The following is a 25,435-nucleotide window of genomic DNA, read 5'->3' as shown; positions in this document are numbered from 1 at the left end:
GCTCCTTTGGTCTTGGGTGACTGTCTCCAATGGGCAGCTGTTTCTGCCCCTCCCCCACCCCATCTCACTCTTCACCCCCAAACTTGTTGGACTCTGGCTGAACTCCTGGGAACCACGGTCACTCCTGAAACTACCTCTGCTGAGACCCACACCCCCTCACATCCCAGTGATCCCAGTCCCGGGCTAGCTGACCTGCTTTCTGGATTTTTATTTTATTTATTTGTTTGTTTGTTTGTTTACTGCTTATTATACAGGGTGGGACAGAAGTAGGGTTACAGTTGTGAGTCTGCGAAACACGGGGTTTATTCTTGCACTAATCTTCATTAGCTATTGTATTGTTTTCCATAGGAACAACTGTAAGCCTGCATCTGCCCCCCTGTAACTGTAATGATGATAATGGAAATGGCCATAGTAGAACGTCTGGCAAATACAGAAAAGCGTAGGCAAGAGAATAAACGTCACCCCGAACCCTCTCACCCCAGGATAGCACCCCTGCTAATGTTTCAGCATTTCCCTCCGACACACGTTGTCCTCATGGTGGGGCGGTAGCTGTCATTTGTGTCCTGCTTCTCTCCCAGTGCGAGTGTTTTGCCATCCCCTTGAGAACGCGTAGGTAACGTGATTTTTAACAATTGCATAACATCCCACCGTCAGGCTGAGGCTCAGGAGACCAGCGCTGTCCTCACGGCTGCTTTCACCCTGAGGTTCCTTTCTCTTTCATGATCCAAGTTAGAGAGTGAGGCCTGCAGCCGGGCCTGCCTCCCTCCGGGCAGCCGGGTGGGAGCTGTCCTCTCACCAGCCTGGGTCCCCACCCTGCGCCTGCCTCTGTCTCCTCCCCAGTGGGACTTCCGGGGCCTCCGGGCGGGTGTGGGGGCAGGGTGGGGCCTGGGAGCTGAGCTTTGGAGAGGCGCTCTCTCACGTGTCCAAGGGCCAGGTGGATGGTGGCACTGAGCCTGCACTGAGTATGCAGCCGGTGCTCAGCACATGCCCATGGGTGTTGTTACAGTTTACGAATGCCCCGGGGGCTGGAGGGACGTCACATCTCAGGGCAGAACGCTCTTTTCTTTGTGATGGCTCCAGTGGCATGAGTGGCCACGGAGGGTGGCCGGGGAGGTTTTGGGGTGGGTGCTCCGGAGCTGGGAGTTTAGCAGAGGTCACAGCTGCTCCGGCTGGGCCACAGGATCTGTCATTTCCCCAGGGACTGGCCCGTGGCTCAGGCAGCAGCAGGACTGCTGGGGTGGGGACAGGGGACACGAGTCTCAGGGCAGGACTCTTGCGGGGCTGTGCTCACCCTCCTGCTCTGCTTCTCCCCAGGCGCCCGGCATCTCCAAAGCAGACAGTCAGTCCCAGGGACTCACGACCAGCATCCGGTGGGGGCAGACGCCCATCAATCAGGCCACGCCCTGGGACACTGATGAGCCGCCCTCCAAACAGATGAGGGAGAGCGACAATCCAGGTGTGTACTTCCTCCGTGGGCAGAGGCGCCTGTGCCCAGGGCTGGGCGCCTACGGGGCACCCCAGCTCCTCAGCAGGTCCTGGCGCCGGGGCCTGCAGCAGCCCAGACCCCAGGCTGCGCTGAGTCGGGTGGGGGCACTGCGTGTCATTCCGTGGGCAGTGGCTGTGTCTCTACCACCTTTCTCTGCTACTCAAGAGAGTCGTTGGGAGAAAGCAGGGGAGTCAGAGTGACATCTAGGAGTGACTCGGAGTGGGCTCGGGGTGCTTTTGAATAGTTATTCTCAAACAGCAGTACCCCGGTTCAACACAAGTTTCTCAAGTCACACCTTCCAGTGAGTTCTGCCTTGCCAATGGATACATGGGGAGGGGGTGCTCCACACCCCACCCAGGATGGGGGATTCACGCACCACTTCCTACAGCAGGCCAGGCCTTCTTTGGACAGCGGGGACCGTAACCAGAGCCTTCCGTGCTGTCTCCATCCGTCCCACAACCCCCTTAGGATGCACACACGCGTCCCGTTGGCCCTCTGCGCCACAGCCCTGCAGATACCTGGAGAGCCCACTCCCCGCCCCCAGTCTTCTGTGCGATAAACACCCACGTTCTTCAGCCGCGACCAGAGCCCAGTTTCCAGTCCCTTTCCCTTCAAAGGGGTTGCTCCTATCTCATTGGTCAACAACGATCCCCATGATCACAGCACGAAGGACCGTGCGTGGCCGGCCCCGTGCCTCTGCTCAGCCCCTCTGCTCTGCCCACCGCGGCCTCTGTCCCCTCTGCTCTGCCCACTGCAGCCTACGTCCCCTCTGCCCACTGCAGCCTCTGTCCCCTCTGCCCACTGCAGCCTCTGTCCCCTCTGCCCACCACAGCCTATGTCCCCTCTGCCCACCACAGCCTATGTCCCCTCTGCTCACCGCAGCCTCTGTCCCCTCTGCTCATCACAGCCTCTGTTCCCTCTGCCCACTGCAGCCTCTGTCCCCTCTGCCCACTGCAGCCTATGTCCCCTCTGCCCACCACAGCCTATGTCCCCTCTGCTCATCACAGCCTATGTCACCTCTGCCCTGCTGGCAGCCACATCACATGCTGTCTCAGCAGTAAGAGCCCAGCGCTGTCCTGTGGCTGCCCTGACCCTGTCCATCTCCTCGTAAGCGGGTGAGGCAGCTAGGGGTGGAGGCCCCAGGGCAAGGCCTTGTCCATGTTTTTCGTGACCCTTGGGATCTCTGAGGTTCCTGCTTTCCTTGCTGACCAGTGCCTCATCCTCCCAATAGTATGTCACCTGCAGACTTAGTCATCCTTGGTAACAGTGGTGAGCAGAGTTTGGCTCACACCGTCAGACGCCTCTCTGCAGGTCTCGGCATCCTCTGGGCCACCCCCTCAGACATCTAGGCCTCCGCCCACGGCACCTCTGGATCTTCCCACAGAGCCATCCGAGACCTCCCAGCTGCACTCGGAAGTTCTGGAGCATTTTCTCAGGCTCCCTGGCTAATCCTGGAGGAAACTGAGCTTAGCAGGCCATGCTGTGTCCTTGAGACACCAGGCTGGCTTGTGGTGACGCCACCTCCTCTTCTCCAGGCTGGGGGACAATCTCCCCTCGGCAGCCCTTTCTAGAATCTTGCTGGTGCCGTTTCACCGACATTTGCCAGCTTCTCGTGTCCTCCAGCCTCTTCATGATCAGAGCTGTTGGTTGCACGGGTATGACGTGCCTCGTTCTATGTCATCTCGCTGCTCGCAGCAGCCCTGCCAAGTTGGCGTCCTTCCTGTCCCACTGCAGATGGGGAAACTGACTCGGGGAGGCTTGTGCTGAGGTCACTCGGCTGGTGAGGGCAGAATCAGGCCTAAAGCGCTGTCCGCCACCATGCCCCGTGGCTCTCCCTTCGGACAGCTCCTGGGGACAGCGCCCTCGGCTGTTTTGATAGTTGCCCTGCTGTCTTGATTCTTCCCCTGCCTCGTGATCTTTCTGTGTGGGAGCTCCCAGCCCCAGCGTCTCCCTCTGGGGCTGGTGGCCCACCCTCCTTCCTCAGGGCCTCGCCCTCAATCTACACAGCCACTCCAGAGGCGTCAGGAAAGCTAAGGTGACATTCAGGTGACAAAGACCTACATCTGCACCCATTCAGTCCGAGGCAACCCAGACTGGCCTTGCCTGTCACCGTATCCGCTGGTCTCACTCATAAGCCGGCTTGGGTCCCCTCAATGGCAGCTCGCTCAGGGGGCCCTGGCCCTGCCCTGCCTGCCCTGGCCCTGTGTCTTGGACCAGGCCTACCAGTTCCTTCAAGGGCCAGAAAGGATTCTCACGTTTCCCCCGAGGCTGGCTATGCAGAGGTTGCCTGGCCCCGCAGCGAGGCCATAGAGAGCAGCCCCTACTGACTTCCCGCACCACACACACCCCCAGCTCTGCAGCTGCAGCCCTGGCCCAGCGAAACCTGCCGTCGCAATCCAGCCATCACCACCCCTCCGTGACCCTCCAAAGAGGAAGGGGAAGTGCCAGCATGTATGGAACATGTCGCACATACGAGGCCCTCTGCTAGTTGTTTTAAAGTATCTTTTCCTCATTCCCTTCTTCCCAGGAGACCTGTGAGGTCGGTGTTGCTAGTTCCATGTAACAGGTGGGAGGAATGAGGCTCAGAGGAGATGAGCAACTTGCCCAGGCTCTTAGCTAGCAAGTGGCAGAGCCAGGCTTTGAACCCGGATCTCTTTGAAGGCCTCCCCGTTTTTCTGTCTGTTGTGTTGCCTCTCCACCTGTCCCAGGAAGACTGCTGTCCCTCCCGAGCCCTCGCAGCCATCTGCTCAGATATCCTGAGGCGCTTCTCTCCTGCTCCTGTAATCGCAGGTGCTTATTCTGTGAGCTCCTGGGCGCAGGCGTGTTGTCCACCCCTGTGACCCCGGCGCCCAGCCCAGGGCCTGGGGCAGCCGGTGTTTGTTGAGTGAATGTATAACCGGCAGATGACATCTCTTCCATCTCCCTTGCAGGCACAGGGCCATGGGTGACCACGGTGGCCGCCGGGAGCCAGCCCGCCCTGATCGCACACTCCTATGGAGTGGCCCAGCCTCCCACCTTCAGCCCGGCCGTGAACGTCCAGGCCCCGGTCATCGGGGTGACCCCCTCACTGCCTCCACACGTGGGGCCCCAGCTCCCGCTGATGCCAGGCCACTACTCGCTGCCACAGCCGCCCTCTCAGCCACTGAGCAGCGTGGTGGTCAACATGCCCGCCCAGGCCCTGTATGCCAGCCCACAGCCCCTGGCCGTCTCCACACTGCCTGGCGTGGGGCAGGTGGCCCGCCCGGGACCCACTGCGGTGGGCAACGGTCATATGGCAGGGCCCCTGCTGCCTCCGCCGCCACCAGCCCAGCCGTCGGCCACTCGCCCCAGCGGTGCCCCTGCCACCAACGGGCCCCCCACGACCGACTCCGCCCACGGGCTGCAGATGCTGCGGACCATTGGTGTGGGGAAGTATGAGTTCACCGACCCCGGGCACCCCAAAGGTAAGTCCCGCTGCCACCTGCTCCCTGTGTGCCTGCGTCTGTGCCTCCCCACGTGGTCACTGCGACGGGCACGGACAGGAGCGTGGTTCCTGGCGGCCTGTGCTCCCCCGCAGCACCCTCTGACCTCACCCACCCTGGAGGCTGCCGTAGGGCCCCCTGGCCTCAGACAGAGGAGAAGGAGGAAGACAGGTCAGGGGTGCAGGGCAATGTGAGTGGGCAGGAAGAGGAGGGGAGGGCGAGTCTGCCAAGTCCAGGGTCCTGATGCCTCCAGCCCAAGCCCTAGGCCATTTCACCTCTGACCCCAAGGCCAGGCCAAGTGCAGAATGAGCAGGCGTCATGTGTTCCCCTCAGGGCTCCATGAAACAGTCCCATGGGCCTTTTCCATCTTCCAGCAGGCGGACAGGGGGAATATGAACTGTCCGTGTCCCTCCCCAGAAAAGCACCCCTCACCGTGCCATCGGATGAGAGCGCCTCCCTGGGCATTCGCCGAGGCCCAGGAGACACTCCCAGACCATCCTGAGCCAGTTGGATTTTTTTGTTTCAAGGACCCAAGGGTGGCTCGGTGAGGCTCTGGTGGGGCCCCTGGAGCTCCAGACAGCCAGGCCTGCTCGTGCTGAGTGCGGAAAGGAGGCAGCTCGGCCTGGGCCCGGTGCAGCAGGAGGGACATGGCCAGCCGTCTGCTTGCTGGGGGACCCAGGCCTCGTTGAAAGGGGAGGGGAGGTGGACCTAGTAAGTGTGAGTCTTGGCACGATCCTCAGCCTCCCCTTTTTCAGCCTCTGAGCCTGCATCTCAGGGCCCTTGCCTCTTGGGGAGCACTGGCTCCAGCTAACTGTCCTCTTCCCGCCTCTGCTCATGAATTTCCTTCTTCGTCCTTTCGGGCGATTTCCAAGCCTTGTCAAGCACCCCCACAACCTAGATCTTCACTGGGTTTCGTTCCCAGTCTCATGCGCCCTGACTGTCTTTGTTTTTGAAATCAGCACTAGTTTTAAACAACAAAATTATAGGAAATTACATCTACATTCTGGTAAACTCTTGCTTTGTTTAAGATCTTTAAAAAAAAAAGACTAAATTAATTTTTTTGTTTGGTTTTAGGCTCTCTCTCCCTTTACAAAAACAAAAACTTGCTCCCAGTGTACTTGTTGCCAACTCTGACACAATGGGCACTGGGTGTCCCAGCAGCGCCAAGGCCTTGCCAAGGCCTGAGGCTGTGGGTGGGCTCCCTTCTCCCCACCGGGGGAGCATAGCCCCCTAACCTGGCAACCTCCCGGGACTGGTGAAGGGTCTTGCTGACTTGCCAGGTGTCAGTCGTGCATCTAGGAAAGGGCCTTGTTCTGTGCAGAAAGGAAACTGGTAACTGGACTGGAGTCCCTCGTTTGGGGTTTAGCAGGGAACTGGCATCCGCCTCTCCAAAGCTGCCAGGCATCATCCCCAGGCACCTGAGTCCACAGAGCAGGAAGATGCAGTGGTAGAGACTGGCCCCTGCTGTCCCCTGGGCACACTGGTCACTGCAGAGTCAGACCTGTAGCATCTTTGTGGGGCCCGAGGACATGAACCATCCTCTATGGTAGGTCCAAGCCCATGGACAGGAGGGGAGAAGAAAGAGGGGCCTTGATGGGCTTCCCTCTTCCAGCCCCAAAGGGTAGATTCAGTGCTAGGTATGCGATGGGGTGTGCCTAGCAAGTGTCCACAGCGCCCCCTTCTGGTGAGTCAGTGAGATTCCCCTCCCCCAGTGACAACCCTCACACAGACTTGGGTAGTTTGCGGGAGAGCTGACTGTTGCCCCCAGAAATTACATTGAACTTGATTCTCTATGTTCACGGCCTCGTCCGCTAATGTATCTCCTTATATTCCGGTGAAGAGAGACAATGCAACACGCACATACAAATTCCTCCCCACTCAGGCCTGGTGGGTTTGTTGGTGTGTGTGTGTGTGTGTGTTGTGGTGTTTTTTCAGTAACTTCTCCTTTCATTTCTAATCCTAAAGGCCTGTATTGCTAAAGCTATAATTTGTCTGTCAGATCTAATGTCAAACAGCTGCATATTTTTTAAAATAAGAAGCCCGAATTTCGAAATCACATCTTTGGAGCTTGCCGTGTGAGAATCATATTCCTGACAAGACCGTGTGGGTTTGGATTTGGGTCACTTTTAATTCCGCCCCTCGGGATTTTACATCTCCCGAGCCCCATTGATTTCACACTCCTAAATGACAGACGGCGGCTCCGAGAGGGATCCAGGAGGCACTGCGCGGTGTGTCAACACTAGTCTGAACTCCACTTTAGGAAAAGAGGAACTTGCCTTCTCTCCTGTTCACTGGCTGAAACCTCGCCCAGCGTTATAATAAGACCCACCGTGGCTCGCCTTGAGATCTGGCTCCTTAAAGTCCCGAGACTTTCCCTCCTATTGTTTGACGTGACAACCTAGCCTCTCACGGGGTTGAGTAATTATGGAGAAATCCCATCCACGAGGAGCAGGTCTTGCCAGCCAGAGGGAGGAGCCACTGGTATTTTTAGATTTCATTAGTGCCCTGATTTAAAATTTCACATTTTGTTTCTTGTCATTATCTTCCAATCGGCTGGGCTAAAATTTCCGTTGGGGCGATTTACGTTAGTCTGCCTTCCCCCCAAAAAAGGGTGTTGGGACTTTCATCTGAAAACTTAACCAGTTGAAAAATAAAGGTGGTGTGGAAATGCTTTTTGATTTGCAATAGGTCAAGCTACTGCCTCTCATCTGTGACGAGGGAAGGCAGCTTGCATGCAGTTCACTTTAATGAGTGTTATTTAAATGCATTGAGCACATATAGATTTTCTTACGAAACTTGCAAGGATAAATCTTTCTTTCTCTAAGCACCATTTGAGGGTGGGAGCCGTCTGTGGGGTTTCTTCCTTATTTGGCTTAAGGTGATAGACGGAAAGCTAATTAAAACAGATTTCACGTGTGCAAAGTGATAAGGGAGGAAAAAAGAATTAGTTCCATTTGTATCCTGTTGTAAAACACCAGAGCCATTTGTCTTGTTGTTGGATTGGGTCCCCTGGGCTCATCCGTGGGCAGAGGTGGTGGCCAACCTCAGGCCTGGAAACCGTCAAGTCTAATGTCACCGGTGCCACGCAGCCCAGCCAAGGGGGGCACAGTAGAGGCGCAAGCTACTGATGTCAGCCTCCCTATCCCCTTTCTTTCAAAGGATTACTGGTAGCTGAGAGGGTAGCCAGAGACCTTGTGGGGCCCAGCCCTGGGCCTGGTAGTAGCTGCAGAAAAGCTGTTGTGTTTTCACCCACGTGTCCAGGACAGAGAAGCCAGGCTGCTCCTGCTCCCACTTGCTTCTGCACCAAAAAGCCAAGTCCAAGTTGACCTGGAGTGAGAGGCTTGTCTGTTCTGACTTCAGACTTTGTAAGCCCAGAGGGAAGGGCCATGAGGGCTCCCAGGGTCGGGGAACAGGCAGTGTGTGTGGCCCCGTCCTGTGGTTCCCCTTCTCCTCACCTTCCATCCTTGGCCCTGGGCCTCCAGCCCACAGAGCTCTGTCTGCCCTCATGCCGCCTTCTGCTTGGCAAAGACGGGATCTGCTGAAGATGCTGTGGGGCATAGTGAACAGCTGTGTGACTGGGGCGAGTCTCCTAACCTCTCTGAGCCTCCTTTCCCTCGTCCACCCTCGAGGAGGATTTGAGGAGACCAGCACGAACACGCGTAGCACTGAACCCCCTTTACACTGAAAGCAGTCATCCCATCGACAGTGGCCCTGGGTCTGGAGAGTCCAGCCGAGCAAAGAAGCTCGTGAAAGGGTGGAAATCCGGGCCCCGCCCAGAGCTGGAGAGGGGAAAGAAGCCCAAGCTCGTTCGCAGGGCTGGCAGCCCCGACCAAGCCCCTTCATGGCACCTCCATGTCCCTCCCCTCCAAGCTGCTGCATCAGCTGCCCTGCAGGGGGACCCAGGACTGCCGTCCCCAGCCGTAGGCCAGCATAGATCCCAGGTCTGCCTCCCCTGCCCTCTGCCATGCCAGGGCACACTGCGCCCTCTGCACCCGCAATGAATATTCTAGAAGAAGCTGGGAATGCGCGGTAAAGCCGTTTGCCCACACACGGTAGCCCAGAGGCACGAAATGTCCACACTGAAGTCATCTTCCCACAGACCCGCTCTTCCTGGGTCCCCGTCTCAGAAATGACCTCACGAATCCATCCCGGAGTTCAAAGTCACAGCCTGCGTTTGTCCTTGACTCGCCTTTTCCCCTGGGGCACTGGGTCTGCAAACTCCCTGGACCCTGCCTCCTCTGCTCAGTCCTCTCCTCTCCACTGCTGACCTCCAGGCCCTCAGCGCAGCCACAGCGGTCCTGTCACTCCTGGTGGAAGGTGTCCAACAGCCCCTCTCCTCTCAGGACATGCCCATCCCCCACCTGGTGCTTAGGGCCTGGCTCCTGCCTGGCTCCCCCTTCACCTCTTGCCATTCTGCTCACAGGCTGCCCCGTAGCCACTCCGCTCCCTGGTTCTCTCCCAGCCAGCGGTGCTCCGTGCCTTGGCACAGCACCCACTCCTGGGTCATTCTCCCAACTGGATGGCCAGTACCCCGTCCCATTCCCAGGCCACCCCCAGCTCCCCAGCCAGTGCCGGGCTCTGAGGGATGCTCAAGCAGCGTGAGATGGGTGAAGGCACAAAGCACTGGCTGGGAATGACCCGCCACGGTTCTGTGACTCCTCTCCAGCTGCCTCCTCCCTTTGGGTGGTGAAGGCAGGTTGGTGCCCAAGGGCCTGAGCAGACAGGAAATGCCTGTGGGACTTCATTCTGCAGCCGGGCAGCCCATACCTTTCCCCTGCGTCTGCTCCTGTCCCCAGGCGCCTCAGCAGAGTGTGGGTCCTGGCACTGTCTCCCTTCCTTCGTCTGTAAAAGGGGCATCATCACAGGAGCTGGTCCTTCCGGTTGTTGTGATGGGTGAGCGAGGTCTTTGACGTGAAGCCGGGAGTGGTGCCTAGCACATAGCCAGCCCCGTAAACCTGTCTGCTGTGACTGTTTTCACTACCGGCACCGGGGCCACTTCCTGTGTCCGCCGTCCTCTAGGGACCCAGTGTGACAAAGCCAACGACCCCTGGCCCTCCAGAGTCTCGGGAGGTTGTATCAACAGCACTAACATCGGATGCTCTCAAGACCTAGCTCCCAGGGGTCCGCTCTGAACAGAAATGGGCCTTTCTTCTCCCACCGGCCCATTTGGTCTCCACCATCGCCCTCACCAAAAGGAACCAGGCCTGTGGTGGGTCCTCCCCTAACTCCAGGGGCCCCTCCCAACTCCCTGCAGGGGCTCCCAGCATCCTGTGATGCTCAGCTTGATGTCAGGGTGCCAAGGGCTCAGCAGGGGCCACACCCATCCATGGGACAGATCAACCCAGCAAGGCTGCAGGCGGCGGGCTGGCGAGCCAGGTTCTGCACCGAGTGGCTTCGGTAGAATTCAAATTCCACTCCCCGCGAACCCGGTGACCTCGTGCCAGGAAGCAGGTCTCTCTCGGCCTCAGTTTCCTTATCTGTGATGTGGAAACAGTGACAGCGCCAGCCGCATACATATGCATTGAGGGTTTAATGATGCATGCAACGTCTTAACACAGTGCCGGGCACAGAGTAAGCTCACAACAATGCCAGCTGTTGGTATCACTGCCCCTGCAGTAATTTCTAAAGAATCCCAGAGAAGAAATATTGATTTTAAAGCAAGGTTGTCCAAAATATTCTCCCAGATCTGACTGGCGTAACCCTCTGCACAGATCTGGAGCCAGTTAACATTAACAGTCCCCCCGTTACCCTTTCCAGCACCCACCCCAACACTCACCCTCGCCCAGGAAATGGGTCAGAGCCCCTGGAATGTGGCGCTCCATCCGCAGGAGGTCTGGCCTCCTCACCCACCCGCGACACAGAGCTCTGGCCTCCGGGGGTTTGTTAATCATTAATTGGAGGGCTGTCTGGACTTAACGGTTTTGTTAATAGATCATTTGACGCTGAGTGAACCAGGCAAGCAGAGAGATGCAACACAGGCAGCCAGACCCCCCAGAGACGTGTCCTCCTCAGAGCATGAGGGGACCCCCGGGGACACCAGCCTGGGGACACCCCGCTCAGGGCCCCACTGCTCAGCAGAACAGAGGCAGAGCCGGGACCCCTGGGCCTTCTCCTCGCTGAGCGGAGGACAGGGAGCTGAGACCAGCGTATGGCTTTCAGCCCCCAGTCCCTGCTGAGCACTTCGAGGTCAGAAGTCCCGCTCTGGCCCTAACTGTCCCCTAGGAGTGGCTGTGCGGCACCAGCAGGGACTGCCGCCGGGTTCTAGATCACAGAGTCACGCCGCCTCCCTCCCTGTGCACTACCAAGCACTCACTGAGCAACTAATGGGTGTAGGATTAGGCACCTACTGCGTGCAGAGCCCACACTTGGCGGTGTGCTGGCTGCGTCCGAGACAGGTTTCGGCTCCTGCTGGACGTAGTCTGTGGTGATGCCCGCAGTGTCCCAGACACCATGCCAGGCACTGGGAGGGGCAGAGGTCTGCCTGGAGGAGCCTGTACTCCACTTGGGGAGTCCAGGGGGTGCCAGCGACAAGCGCTGCAGGGGCTGGAGAAAGGAGGTCAGCGTGGTCTGGGCCTTTGGAAGCAGTCAGAGTGATGGAGGGGAGGCAGAGAGAAGGCAGATAGTTCTACAAATGCCCAGTCTGAAGGAGGAATGCTGGGGCTGAGTGCCAGGACACAGAGTAACGATTTCCCAATAGATTCATCTATCGGAGTTGCACACACACGCGTCTACTCAAATGGCTTGCAGGGCCTGTCCTGATGGGAGACACGTTCAGCTAGTGACTTACACCTATAGGCCCAAGAATCCCATCCTCTGAATCCTTGACACACAGAGGCCATTCCTGGACTCTGCTCCAGCTACCCAGCTGCCTTCTTTCTCTCCCCAGCCAGGGTGGCCATCAGGGATCCATGCTCGTAGGCAAGGGACAGTCCACTTCATCAGTCCCCAAAGCCATTCTGATCCTGCAAGGTGAAGGTTCCTTTAGTCTTCAAGGGCTAGGATCTAGTCAAAGAATCACAGGTGGGGGCCGGGGTGGGGCATGCTGGGAAATTGGTGCAGACCCAGCTTCACAGATTCTGCAAACCTTTCTCCCCCTTACTGCACAGAGGCAATGGCCTATTCAAACCTCCAGCATGTGCTATCTTGGCTGGGAAAGGCATGCCCTGTCTGGCTGACCCACAGGACTTTTCCATTTTTTAGTCTGGGAATGAGTTTTGGGGGCTTTTAAATTTTTTTTATTAAAGTACTAGAGGCTCAGTGCATGAAATTTGTGCACTTGGAGGGAGGAGGGGTCCCTCAGCCCAGCCTGCGCCCTCTCGCAGTCCAGGACCCCTCACTCTTTACCGTTCGCCTGCTCACTGCTCCTTAGGGCTGCTGTGGAGGTGGGAGAGGCTCCCGCCACCACCGCTGTACTCGGCAGCTGTGAGTCCAGCCTCTGGCTGAGCAGCACTCCCCCTGTGGGAGCGCACTGACCACCAAGGGGCAGCTCCTGTGTTGAGCGTCTGCCCCCTAGTGGTCAGTGTGCGTCATAGCGACCGATCATTCTGCCATTCAGTCAATTTGCACATTAGGCTTTTATTATATATTCAGGATAGTTGGCATACCATGGCATATTCGTTTCAGGTGTACAACATAGTGATTTGACATTTATGTACCTTATGGGCTGATTACTACATTAAGCCTGTCTCCATGCAAAGTTATTACGATATTATTGACTATATTTCCTGTGCCGTACACTCCATCTCCGTGGCTTGTTTATTTTATAACTGCAAGATTGTACCTCTTATTCCCCTTCACCTTCCTTCAGCCAGTCCCCTCACTCCCCTCCCCTCTGGCAGCCATTCGTTTGCTCTGTTTCCATGAGTCTGTTTTTATGTGGGTTGGTTGGTTTTTCATTTGTTTTGGTTTTTTTCTAGATTCCACATGTAAGTGAAATCTTACAGTATATGGGAATGAGGTTCGAGAGGAGGAGAGCTGGGCAAAGGTGTGGAGTCCCAGCTGCCTGTCCCCGTGGGAGGGGGGTCATGGTACCCCAAACCATGAAATAACACTGGAGAAACACAGCACCACACTGGCCCCATGAGAAACGATTTGGTTGAAATTACATTCTATTCAGGAGCACACTCACTGTTCCAGAAACATAAAAGGTGAAAATAATGCCCGCCGGCCAGCCGAGAGGGTTAGGAACACAAAACACTGTAAATTGCCTGAAGAAAGAAATGGCTGAAAGGTTGTTATCTATTGAAATGGTTGTCCTTGCCTGTTTCCTTGGTGTGGTTCTCTTTCCCTTTAAAAAATATACCTTAGAGGGAAGTCCCAGGGTTGTCAGGGCATCGCCAAGACAGTGCTCTTCTTGACCTGCTACTGTCCCGGGGCCATGTTGGCTGACCACGCGTGGGGTGTGAACTGCCCGGTTTTGCCCACTGGCCTCTCCCTGCCTTTCCCTCCCTCTTCCAAGTGGCCTCTCACCTTGTCACTGCTCAGTGTCCCAGACCCCGGTCCGCTCTCGTCCCCAGCAAGCACGCATTGGTTTCTCACCGTCATCTGCGGGGCCAGTGCCACGGGCTCTGATTGGTGTGCTCGGGCTGCCGTGCAAATACTACCGACCAGAGGGCTTGCCCAGCAGACATTCGTTTTCTCACAGTTCTGGGAGCTGCAAGTCCAAGGTCGGAGTGCCACTGGGGCTGGTTTCCGGTGGGGCCTTGCTCCTTGGCTCGCAGATGGCCTCTTCTCCGTGTGACACCAGTCATACTGGATTCAAGTCCCGCCCTATGGCCCTTCTTATCATTTTGCCACAGTTCACCTACACGCTGCTCACTCCGCTCCCTGGTGACTGAGCACTGGCTGTGTTTTCCATTATTAGGATCATCCATCTGTGGGGTTAGCTTCTTATTTCCAAAGAACCTTCATGCCGGGAGGGATCGCAGAATGCCATCTCATGGGAGTAGGAACCTGCGCTCCATCAGTGGGGACTAGCAGGTCCATGTAAAGGCCCAGCTCCTTCCTGGGAACACGAATACCTTTAGTGGTCAGCCGTGCTTGTCCATTAGGGTGCAGGGCACCTTTAAGGACCGAGTAGTGGCCTCGTTGGCAGGCCCAGGATGCCTGCTCTCCGTTCGAACCGCAGGCAGACCTGCCGCAGAGGGCCCTGAAGCTCCTAAGTTAAGGCACCGCCGCGTGGGGACTCTGAAGGCCCCTGATCTGTCTGGCCGTTCCTAACAGGCGGGTTTCAGCAATTCTGATGGATCCAAAAAGAACTCCTCTATTTTCAGTCTCTTCTTTATGGAGACGTTCATGGCCTTCTTAGACTCAACGGCAGTTTTATGGGGCAGAGTATTTTTTGGTGTGGGCCGTGATTCCAAGATTCCTAATTTAATGCCATTCGTCCCAGAGAGCAGAGAAGTAGATGTGGGCCCCCCGCTCAGGGCCTCCGTCTCAGGCTGTAGGTCAGGGACCACCCTTCCCAGGAGCTGGTGGACCACGCTGGTAGATGCAGCCTTGTCTTGTGCAAGGGAATGGAGTGGGCGTTTTATAGTCGTTATATATTCACTCTGTACTTAGGTAATCCTCGCAGCTGCCCGGGAGGCAGGTTCATCGATAGACAACCAAGGCTTGGGGCAGGTGCTGGCGCAGGTGTAAGGGGTAGAGCTGGAGTGACAATAGCAAAACCACCTGCCTCCAATGCCCACACCTTTCTGCACGACACACCTTGACGCTGCCCAGTTGCAACCTGTCTCGTCAACAGGCTAAGTTGGGGCTAATGAAGGGCAAGTCCCACGATGGCTCTCTTATGTCTCCCAGAGTCATGTGTCTGATATTTCTCAATATAAATTGGTGATTCTTGGGTTCTTTTCTGATATTTCTCAATATAAATTGGTGATTCTTGGGTTCTTTTCTCATCTCCAAAAGGTTGTGTGATGGATCGATGGATGGATGGATGGACGGGTGGATGGGTGGGTGGACTTAATTCCCAAAGTAAATCCATGAGGGACATTGAGCCCTTTGAGGAAGCTGCCGTCAGGGCCCTGGTCACCGCAGAAGCTACCGGAGCTTGGGAGTCAGGCAGCCCTGGAGATTCTTACGGCAACATCTCCCACGCCTTATGCAGAGTATTGCCAATGCAATAAAGTTAATGGAGCCAGTCATCCTACGGAGGAGCCAATTCAGTGCAAAGATGATACATCTTTGAAGTTAATGAGGTCTATTAATTGAACTTGTGCCCTTTTAAATGGATGAAATCCCTGAAATCTACCAAACAGCAGCACATCCATTTAGAAGCCGTTATTGATGTCTCAGCTCTCTGTCCCCGATGGATGAGGAGCCACCGGGCAGAGCTCTGGGAACTGGCTTCCCACTGACATCTCACTCAGCCCTCGGCCCTTTGGGAGCTCAGCAGATGTCGTGTCCACCCAGCCATTCCTGCCCTTTGCCAAGGCCCCCAAACAGCCCAGCACAGCCACGGGGACTGGATACCCCTGTGATGAGCAGCTCAAGGGAGAAAGTGATGAAGCTGAGCCAGGGCCCTGGCCGGGGCGCTCAGTTGGTTGGAGCACCGTTCTGTACACCTAAAGGTTGCGGGTTCCATTCCCAGTCAGAGCACATACCTAGGATGTGGGTTCCCTGTCAGGGAAACAACTGATCGATATTTCTCTCACATCAATGTTTCTCTCCAAGGAAGAATAACATTAAAAATCAAAACAAAACGGAGCCATGCATCTCTTGAAGAGAACCCACCCAGCTCACAGACCCGACCTCAGGATTAGTTGGGAGAGGTGAGCAAGAACACAGCTAGACCCCCCAGCCCTTCAAACATGGCCACTGCCCAGGTGGGCCTTGTGCTGGGTGGTTCCTGGGCTCGGGCAAGGTGAGCAGACACCGTTTCCAGGGGGTGCAGACCTGGAACCTGCTGGGCAGAAGCACAAGGTCTGGCTGCAGGCCGAACAGGGACCGTCACGCCGTGGTCCCCGGGCCCCCGCCTGCCCACCAGTGCTCTGCCCGACTCCAGTCCCTCCCCAGCTAACACCTCTCACAGTTGCTGAGGAGCACAAAGTGGTACTTGTTGTGCCCACAGTACATCTGCTGAAGGCAAAACTTGTGTTTATAGCTCTTCACTTCAAAAGTCTGGCCGTGTTATAAAAAGAAAGGGACCATCTGTCCCTCTTCTGGACCCTCGTGCCTCTTGGGAAAGATTTCTGTGCAAGAAGTCAGTGAGAAGTCAGCACTGACTTCAGGGAACTATTTTGAGGCCGGAAGAGAACAGTGCCTCCCGCTGAGGGGAAGTCAGGGGGTGGGGATGGAAGCCGGTTTGTGGAGGCCTCAGTGGTGGCCATCGGTGGAAGGAGGCATGCTATGGCCCGACGGTGCTGCCCCGGTGCTGGGGCTGTGCAGAGGACGGACTGGCAGGACCCAGGGATGTGAGGGCAGGCAAAGGGGGAGGGCCAGGCGGCACTGGGGACCCCAGGAGAAGGCGTGGAAAATGCCAACGCCAGATCGCACCTATCTGTTGCGCCAAGTCGGGTATCGCCTGTTTGCATCCCTCCACCGGGCTTGTCCAGCCTTCCTTTCAGCACCTTGGGGACCACCTCAGGCTCAGTGAGTTCCTTCAGTGGCTGATCATTGAGGCGTCACAGAGTGCACAGGGGTCTCTGACCTGCCTGTGAGGCCTGCTGGGAGTGGTCTGCCCCCAGGTCTGCAGCTCTGAGATGGAAAAGTCCGGGAGAGACCGGAGAAGCTGGGTGGGCGTGGAGGGGAGCTGGGGTGAGCTCCAGGTAGGATTTCAGGGCAGGAATCTCGCAGCTTCCTGGCCGCACCAACACAAGCTGGGCCCACTGGGCACCTCCTTCGCGGCTCCTCCTCCATCCAGGTCTTCACGCTGGCTGGTTCAGCTCATTGGTTCTGAAGGGGGCCTGCTCTTGCCCTTCTGAACCCGGCAAAGGTTTTTCTTTTTGTTTTTGTTTAATTAAGGTAGCATTGATGCGTAACAGTATCTAAGTTTCAGGTGTGCTGCATTCTAGTTCGATATCCACACTACTGCATACTCATCTCCAAACGTCTCGTTTCCTTTTTGAAAAGAATCCGTGCAGGTCCCAGAAAGCCTTGGTCTGTGAACCTCTGGGCTTGAGGCTTATTTTGTTTCAGTTCAAAACCTGCTTTCCTGCTTTTGCTTCTGTCCTGGATGGAAATGTAGGGAGGGGAGATCAGATACGGGGTCCTCTGAGGACACCCCTTGCTTCCTTTCCTGCTTGTCCCTGACAAGGCGCCCCCTCCCGGTCATCTTGGGGGAATGAGAGATTTGCTTCCATCCTGGGGAGGTTTCCGTCCACGTTCGTAAATGCGGCGAATTCCCCCCACGTGGTGCCCGCATTCAGATTCTGAGGACGAAGGCAGTTCCTGGTGCAGCGTCTTCAAGGCTCCCAGATCCTAAAAGGTCACGGTCCTTTTGTCCGTGCCTCTTTTCATTTCTTGTCTGTTCTTATTGATTTCTTTGGGCACATCAGGAAACACAGTAGGCAAAGCCTGCTGCTTCCATTGAAATAAAATATTCTGCAGTCAAACCACACACCATAAAGAAATAATTGCAGTCTGTATATATTGCTAATGGACATCTCTCAGCAATTCCCTGTCTCATAAGCTTTAAACACAGACATTAGTATAAATATGCAGAAATCCCGTTCGGGCACATCACTCTGCATTTCTGAACAGAAGGAAGATTAACCATGTGTTGATATCTTTGAAGCAGCTCAGCAGAGCAGGAGCACCTCACTGGCCCTCTCTCAGAGGGAGCGGGGGACTCCCCGAGGCCCGAAGGACAGGGCTGGAGGCCTGGCTAACATCTCCTTTGGGCCCGGGCTCCCCTGGAGCTGAGAGCTTGGCCTGGGGGGAGGGACTGGCCCCACCTGACTGGACCAGCCTCACTGAGCTGCTTGGCCACCTGAGTGTCCTGCTTCTGGAGCCTCCCCGGCTCCCAGGCCCTGGCAGGCAGGGAAGCGAGAGCTTACAGATGCATTTTCCCGGCCCCGCAGCAGCCTGCCCGGAGCCTCGGGGATCTCAGACCTCGGAGGGAAAAGGCCCATGAGGAGCCCTAAGGAGCTGCATCTGGCTGCATCACCGTCAGAACCAGGACCTACAGGCTCCCTTGCTCTGGCCCTTCACACTTGCTCCCCACCCCTCTCCCCTGCCCCGCTCACTCCCGTTGAAGGTCCCACTCTCCCCACCAAGGCCAGTCCAGAGGCAAGGTCTCTACCTTCTCAGGCTCAGCTGCCTGTGCCCCCAGAGCCTAACCCCAGCCTGAGCATCTAGGGTCGGTGAGGGAAGCCCCTCCCTTTCAGAACACACCCCTGAGCCTTAGTCACCAGAGTGGGGAGATGGAACAGGTTGCTGCGTCTTGGGGGGTCAGGGTGTGGCCTCCAACAGTTGCTGCTTGGACTGGAGGCAGCAGAGTCTGGGAGGGCGGCCTGACTCTGGGGCTCCTCACGAAAGGCCCCTCTGTGCACCTAGCACAGGCCACCGTGTCCCTCTACTGACAGAGGCCCGGGAGGAGCAGGGGAGGCGGGGCTGCCCAGGAACCGCGGCCCAGCCTTGCTGTGGACTGGGAGGTGAATTATGAGCTAGTCGGGCATCTCCGTGGAGCCGGGCCCTGGCAGCGAGGCCTTCTGGTTATTTACTGTGTGTTCGCCTCCCTTCCCACAGCGGATGTGGATGTGGGGGGAGAGGAACTCGGCGTTTACATTCGGAGGTAGAGGGGAGGGACGGGGCCTCTCAGAGCTGCCGCCGCAGCCTCTGGCCTTGCCTGGACAGGGCAGGTGGGGGGCCGGGGTTTCTGGAGCCCCCCAGCTTTCAAGCCAGAACTCGGAAGCACCAGCCTCCGCCAGAAACAGCGGAGATGAGATCCTCTCCTCCGCTCACCCGTCTCGGCAGCGAGCATCTTGATGGGCTATTTTCACTTGTCTCCCCGACTTGATTGAGGATGATTTTAGAACACCCCGCCTCGGCCGACTTAGTAACTTCATGTGGAATCTTACAAGCTCCCCTTTCCTCAAGACCCGCGCCTGCCACCTACCAGGAAATGGTCACAATAACTAAAGAAATGTGTGATGACGGGGAGGTGAATGGCGCCACCTGGAGTTAGTTGTGCAGCGTGCAGCGTGCACGGCCTGTGAGTAACTCATTGGGGGTGTTACCTGCCAGGCATGCCTCTAAGCGTGTTATGTGCATTTCCACATTTAATGCTCACACCCAACTCCGAGGTGGGTACTGTTAACCTCCCTCTGACAGGTGAGGACGCCTGGCACAGGAACATGAGGTCGCCCTCCCAGCAGGGGTACCCAGCAGGGTCCCCAGCCACTATCCCCAGGCCCCTGCAGCTGCCAAACAGAAGCCCCAGGGTCCTCCTGAGGGATTATAGAAAGCAGAGCGTGTATGTGCCCGTCAGAGGCTTCTGGGAAGGACAGAATTCCAGGAGCATGGAACATTCCATCCCAACAGGAGCTGGTTCTCACAGCCACAAAGGGGAGTGGGAGTGGGGCAACTGTTGCCCAACCCCCTGGGAACCCAGCTCCTCCCCAAGGCGGGGGGGGGGGGGGCGGGCAGGTAGCATTGGGGCCTGAATGAGAACTGGGGTGGATCAGGGCATCCAGCCAGCCTCTGCCCTGGACGGTCAGTAAGGAGGGGAGCCAAGGTGTGAACCCATGCACCCAACAGACCCTCCTGACAAGGCTCCACCTGTGTCCCAGCCCCAAGCAGGTGCACCTGCACCCGTGCGCGCTGCCTCCCTCTGCAGTCGTCGGGGGGCAGTGCTCTGCCCTGGCAGGTCAGCCTTGTCTCAGAGCCCCCCTGGCACTGGGGCAAAGGGAGCAGGAACATGGGGTATAATCCCCCTCCCAGGATGAGGTCATTTATCTGGAAGGACATAGTCTGACCCATCTCAAGAGTAGTGATCCTCCCACCCCACTGACCGTGTCCTGGGAAGGATCTCCAAAAATCAGCAGCCCCACCCCCACCCCCGCTGCAGGCTAGGGGAGAAGGGCAGAAAGATGATGAGTCATGAGGATTGAGGCTCTGAAAAGCCATTCCTGGGAGCTCTGGGACCAATTGCAGCCAAATGCAAGAGCGAGGCCGCCTCTCTGCGTGACTGCACTGCCCAGCCCTCGTGAGCCAGCTAACCCTCGCCTGCCCTTGAGAAGGAGCAGACAGAGGTCACCGAACATCCTCTAGACTCCGAGTTCCACGGGGGCAGGGCTTTGGGTCTGTTTAGTTTATTGCTGTGTCCCCAACATGGTAGGTGCTCACTAAATATTTGCTAAATATGTGAGTAAATGAATGAGTTAATGAATTACTACAGCCAGACGTGACCAATTCTGCCCATAGTACTGAAGTGTAAGCCCCACGGTGCTGTGGGCACAGGGCAGGATGGCGGGAATCCGGGGGGCTAGGACAGCCTGAGCAGGGCACAGAGGTGGCTCCAGAGCGAGGGCGACTTTAGGCAAAAGTCATCCTGCATAAAGTTGTCCTCTTTCAGTCAGCAGCTTCTATGATGTTGTTTAACTTAATCCACATGTCTTGCTCTCTGTCACTCGCACTCGAACCCAGGCCCCCAGCTGCTCCATACCCAGCCTCTGGGCTCTGCCTTGGCTCCATGTGCCCGGCCTCGGGCTTCTCCCAGGGATCTCACCCAGCTGGCCCCAGAGCCAGCTCTACCCAGCCAGGCCCCTGACATCCCCCATCCTTGTCTATCGTGACCCGCTATGGTGCCCCTTGGACCCTGGGCCTCACCTTCCTAAGTGACCCGTAAATCGCCCGAGGCCCCTGGGCCTGCACAGCCTGAGGAGGGCGGCTGGGGCCAGCAGGAAGCAGCGGCATACAGCGGGTTACAACTATAGAACAGGGTTTTGGATGAAACCGAGCTTGATTAAAATCTCGCTTCTGCCTCCCTGCGGCCGGGGACGTTGCACTCTCTCTGAGCCTCATTTTCTGCACCTGTAAAACGGGACCATCAGTCATAGAATTGCCTTGAGGATTCAAGGAGAGGATGTCTTCAGCGGATGTCAGAGGGGATGGCAGGAAGCGTGCATTCCGGGGGCTTTTCAAAGTGCGGGTGCTTCCTCCTCCTCCTCCAAATACCCGCCCCCTCCATCCCCCCAGATCCCCTCCCCAGTCAAGGGCAGTGGGGGAGAGACTGCTGGGCATGCGGCTGGTATGTAGCCTGAAAGGTGGCTGAGGGCGTCAGAGCTCATTAAAGTGCCCCTTGGTCTTGGCCCAGCAGGTGACACGTGGTTAGCAACCTAGGCAGCCTTCGGGCTTCGGTTCCTCCTGGTCCCGGGTCCTAAAGCCCAAGACCCCATCCTGCCGGTCGCTCGGGCTGGGCGGAGGCGCCTGCGCAGGGATAGGTCCGCCCCGAGGGGAAGCCCCGCCCCCAGTGACGTTGGGCCCGCCCCCTCCGGGCGACCCACGTGCCGCGGGGGAGGGAGGGGCCGCCGGAGGTTGGGGGGCACCGCGGCGGCGGCGGGGGCGCGTCTGCCCGCGCTTATTTGCATACGCGCAGGCTGGATATTTATAACTTCTCTCCAGCCAGTCCCACGTTATTGATGTCTTAAAGGGACTTTAATCTGAGCCTTCTTTTCTCCAAATGGGCTTTTGATTTCCGGAGTGATATTATACATGGCTGTAAGCTATTGACTGAGCGATCGCCGCTGTGCTCTCAATGTGCTGATGCCGAAAATCTGCGGTATAAATAAACTTCCTCTGGTAGAATCATTATAAAGCACAAGCAGCAGAAATTTATGGAAAGAACAGATTAAATGCTTAGGCTTAAATTCTTCCGTGTGCTGCTTGCCTTAAACTGCTGTGTCTGGAGTTTGGGCTGCTGATTCAGGTGGAAAAAATCAAACGGACACATCGCTTGTCGGTGCATTTTTACTATGATCTATTGTGTGGCCAACGGAGAAAGCTCAAAAAGCTGCCATTGATAAGCCCGGTTAAAACTCGCAGCATAAATTAGGAAGACGTGTAGTTGCTTTTCGGAGTGGTCGGGGACCGGGGCGCCCGGCACAGCCAAGAAATATAACATCAATAGGTGCTTATGCATTGTAATGTGGGACATTTTTATGCCCACGATAAAACATTCCGCCTACAACTATGTTTATGAAAGCAACAGATAGGAAGATCCATAATGCCACTTAATAGAATTAATCACCTCCCGTCGGACCAGTTTAAAGGGCTTTTTATTGCATGGTGGAAAGCTCTGGCCATAATTAATACTCTGCACACTGTCAGGTGCCAGTCACGGGGCTGCAGGCAGCGCAGGAACTTTTTAGCACGCTTGGGGCAAGAGGGTCCTCAGAATTTAGTGCCGCTGTCTGAGCGCCAGGTTTTCTAAATCAGGAATCTAGCCTCTGTGTCAAGGTCTGGCCGGACTTTAGGCTCTAAATTTTAAGTTCTGGGCTCCAGATATAAATCCTGAGTTTGTGCTGGTCTCTAGGTTGGTTCTGGGATCGAGATTCTGGGTGACTCGCCCTGGCTCCCTGGGTCCTGAGTGAGACGGTTTCACAAAACAAAAACAAAACAAAAAAAAACATCCCAGAGCGGGGAGCAGGGGGTGGGTGTTTCCTCACTGACTCAGCTTGGCCAATCCAGTTGGCCAAGGCAATGAACCCTCTGTGCCCTCTCTTCACCGCTCACCTAGTTTCCAACAAAGGAGGGAAGCCCTGGGAATGCCCATGGACACCTGCCTGAGGGTCAGCATGTGGGCAAAGGCTGACCGCTCAAGACAGCAGCCTGCTGGGAAGCGGACTGCAGACTCACTGGCCAGGCCCAGGGCCAGCCAGTCAGGGAGGCTCTAGAGCTGGTCACTCCCCCACCCCTACCCCTGCACCCCCAAAGGAGATGCCTTTATCTCCTCTATCCCTTATCACACAGCCTCTGGGTGACTGGAGCCCCAAGGAATCTCCCAAACAGCCCAGAAAAGCCAGGAGGTGAAGGGTCAGCCTGCAATAATTAACAAATAGAATCGCCCTTTAGGAGCTTGATTCGAGCCAGCGAGAGTGAAGCAGGCACCGGAGATGGCGCTCTCCGGGGCCCGGGTGTGTGGCACGTCTGTGGGCCAGTAGCTGAGCTGGAGCCCGCCGGGACTCTGGCAGAGAGTCCTCCAAGTCTGGAAGCTCTGTCCCTCTTGAAAAGTTGAGCCAACCGAAACGAGGAGTGACCCTTGAGGGCAGCGAGGTCAAGTTTCGTCTCCCAGCACAACATGGTGGACTTTTCCCCATTGGACTGGAATCCCAGGGCACCTTAGGCTCGGACTGATGGGCTGTCACCAGGGGCTCAAATTGTTGTGCCTGATGGAGGGGTCGCTGTCACGGGTGTTTGCTGAGACATGAATCAAACCTGAGCTGACTCCTGGCACCCACTGGAGCACCAGGCACTGGGTTTCCATGGTGGCCTGACACCCCTCTGCCACCTCCCACCGCCAGCACCGCCCAAGGTGAGAACTGTGCTCGGGCAAATGGGCCTCGTTGCTGAGGGAGGCTTGTCCCGTCATGGGCTGTGCTCTGGGTCCATGGCAGGGGTCTCTGTCTACAGCTGTCCTCCCAGAGGTGAGCACCCTTGGGGGCACAAACCATGTCTCCCCCGCCCCACGCTGTGCATGAAGCCACAGGGCGGACAATGAGGCATGGCTGTTGGGGAGGAAACACTTTCAGTCCATCAGCCAGCAGCCTGTGAAAGAAGGCTGTCCAGGGAAGGCTGAGCTAGGACCCAAAGTGCCAGGCCCAGTTCTCAGGCTGAGCTTCAGAGTGACATCCCAGTCCCGCCTGGGGGACTCCCTCCACCCAGGCAGCTCCTGGGGGAGGACACCCCAGCCAGCACTGAAGGGAGGAAGGGAGCAGGGAGGTTTCAGCTCCTCAGTCCTTCTCAGAGAGCAGGGCCAGGGCTCAGTGTGTTGCAGAACGGACTCATTCTTTTTTTTGTTTCATTTTTGTTAATCCTCACCCAAGGATATTTTTCCATTTATTTTTAGAGAGAGTAGAAGGGAGGGAAGGAGGAGAAAGAGAGAGAGGGAAAGAGGGAGGGAGGGGGAGAGAGAGAGAGGGAGAGAGAGAGAGAGAAACATTGATGTGTCAGAGAAACATCGATTAGTTGCCTCCCACAGGCACCCAGACCAGGGCCAGGGATCGAACCTGCAACCTAGGTACGTGCCCTCCACTTAGAATCAAACCTGCAACCCTTCGAGGCAGTAAAGCAAGGGCGTCCTGACGTCCCAGCGGCCGTAACTGTTCAACAAGCCCTGGGAGAAGGGCTGGCAAGCCAGTGCTGAAGCCGCGATGAGCATCCGTGGAGGGAACGTGCACGGTGGGGCAGGCTCTCACCTGACTGGGGAGGTTTTTCTTCTCGAGTCCAGCGTCTCCCACTGGGTGCATGTAAGTGAGCTGTAGGATCTGGTCAGGCACACAGCACACAGGGGCACCCTGTCTGAGAGGGGTTGAGCGCCCAGCCACGGGCCAGCCCACACAGCCTGGCACCGAGTTAAAGGCAGTCTGACTTGGCAACCTGACCTGTCCTCCAGCAGCTCTCAGGCCCCTGGCAGTTGCCAGGCCCCCACTCTCTGCCCACAGCCCTGCTGGCCTTGGAGTGCCCACTGACAGCTGTTCCTGTTCCTCTCTGGCCTGTGGCCTTGAGTGAGCCCCGAGGCCTGAGCAAGTAGGGAAGGGGATTTGGGACACAGAGCTGGGCTCAGTGAGCAGTTTCCTGGGGGACTTCTGGGGTGGATTTGCTAATAGAGACGTCTGTTCTGAGAGGTCGTGATGCCACCTGTCATTAACCCGGGCACCCTGCCCAGGGTTCTCACCAAGAAATCGTAGGCAGCTGCTTGCAGGCGGGTGAGTGATTTGCAAGGACCACAGGAATATTTGCATAAACATATGTATGGAAGTGTGTATTTATTTGCATTCATTTGCATAAATTGCTGGCACCTTGAGCTGTCGTTCCTTAATTTGACTTTATTTTTTTCAGTAAATTTCTTTGAGCTTGGAGCACCGATCTGGAGACTTTGGGACTATAACAACAGCGCGGTGGCCATGAGACCAGAGGTTCTCAAACTTCGCTGAGCATTAAGATTTCCTGGGGCACTTCTAGAAATCCCGGTGCCTGGGCCGCCCCCACACCATTGAATCAGAAGCTCGGGGGGGGGGGGGGGCCGGACGGCAGCATTGTTTGGTTTGGTTTGGTTTTTGAAGCTTCCAGATAAGTCTGATGCATAAGCCAAGGTTGAAAATCGAAACGTCAGGGCAGGCCCAAGTCAGATCAAACCATCCTGGCCTGCAGGTGGAGACTGGGCGCCTCACTCGCCTCCCTCATACGTACCCGACACTCAACACAAGGCCAGGGGGCATGTGAAGTGCAGGGCCATACCGCACACAGCGGGCTCTCGGTCAAAGGCCACCATGCCCCTTCACCACCGTCCCTGTGGCGTGTCATCCGTGCGGAACTGGCCGCTCCT

At 56.7% G+C, this 25,435-nt stretch overlaps 1 protein-coding gene across 1 annotated transcript in view; it reads left to right on the top strand.

Moving 5' to 3' along the window:
- The window catches only part of KLHL29 (kelch like family member 29), a 114,771-nt gene that overhangs the window by 58,494 nt on the left and 30,842 nt on the right, over positions 1-25,435 (top strand). Inside the window, exons 2-3 of the mRNA XM_081101491.1 lie at positions 1,315-1,456; positions 4,417-4,929. Of these exons, the coding sequence (XP_080957617.1) occupies positions 1,315-1,456; positions 4,417-4,929 (655 nt within the window). The remainder of the gene's footprint in view (positions 1-1,314; positions 1,457-4,416; positions 4,930-25,435) is intronic.

Source organism: Myotis nattereri (genome assembly GCF_964212035.1).
Source record: "Myotis nattereri genome assembly, chromosome: 10".
In the NCBI taxonomy this organism is placed as follows: domain Eukaryota; kingdom Metazoa; phylum Chordata; class Mammalia; order Chiroptera; family Vespertilionidae; genus Myotis; species Myotis nattereri.
Note: the sequence above shows the minus strand (reverse complement) of the source record. Positions and strands in the feature narration are given on the sequence as shown.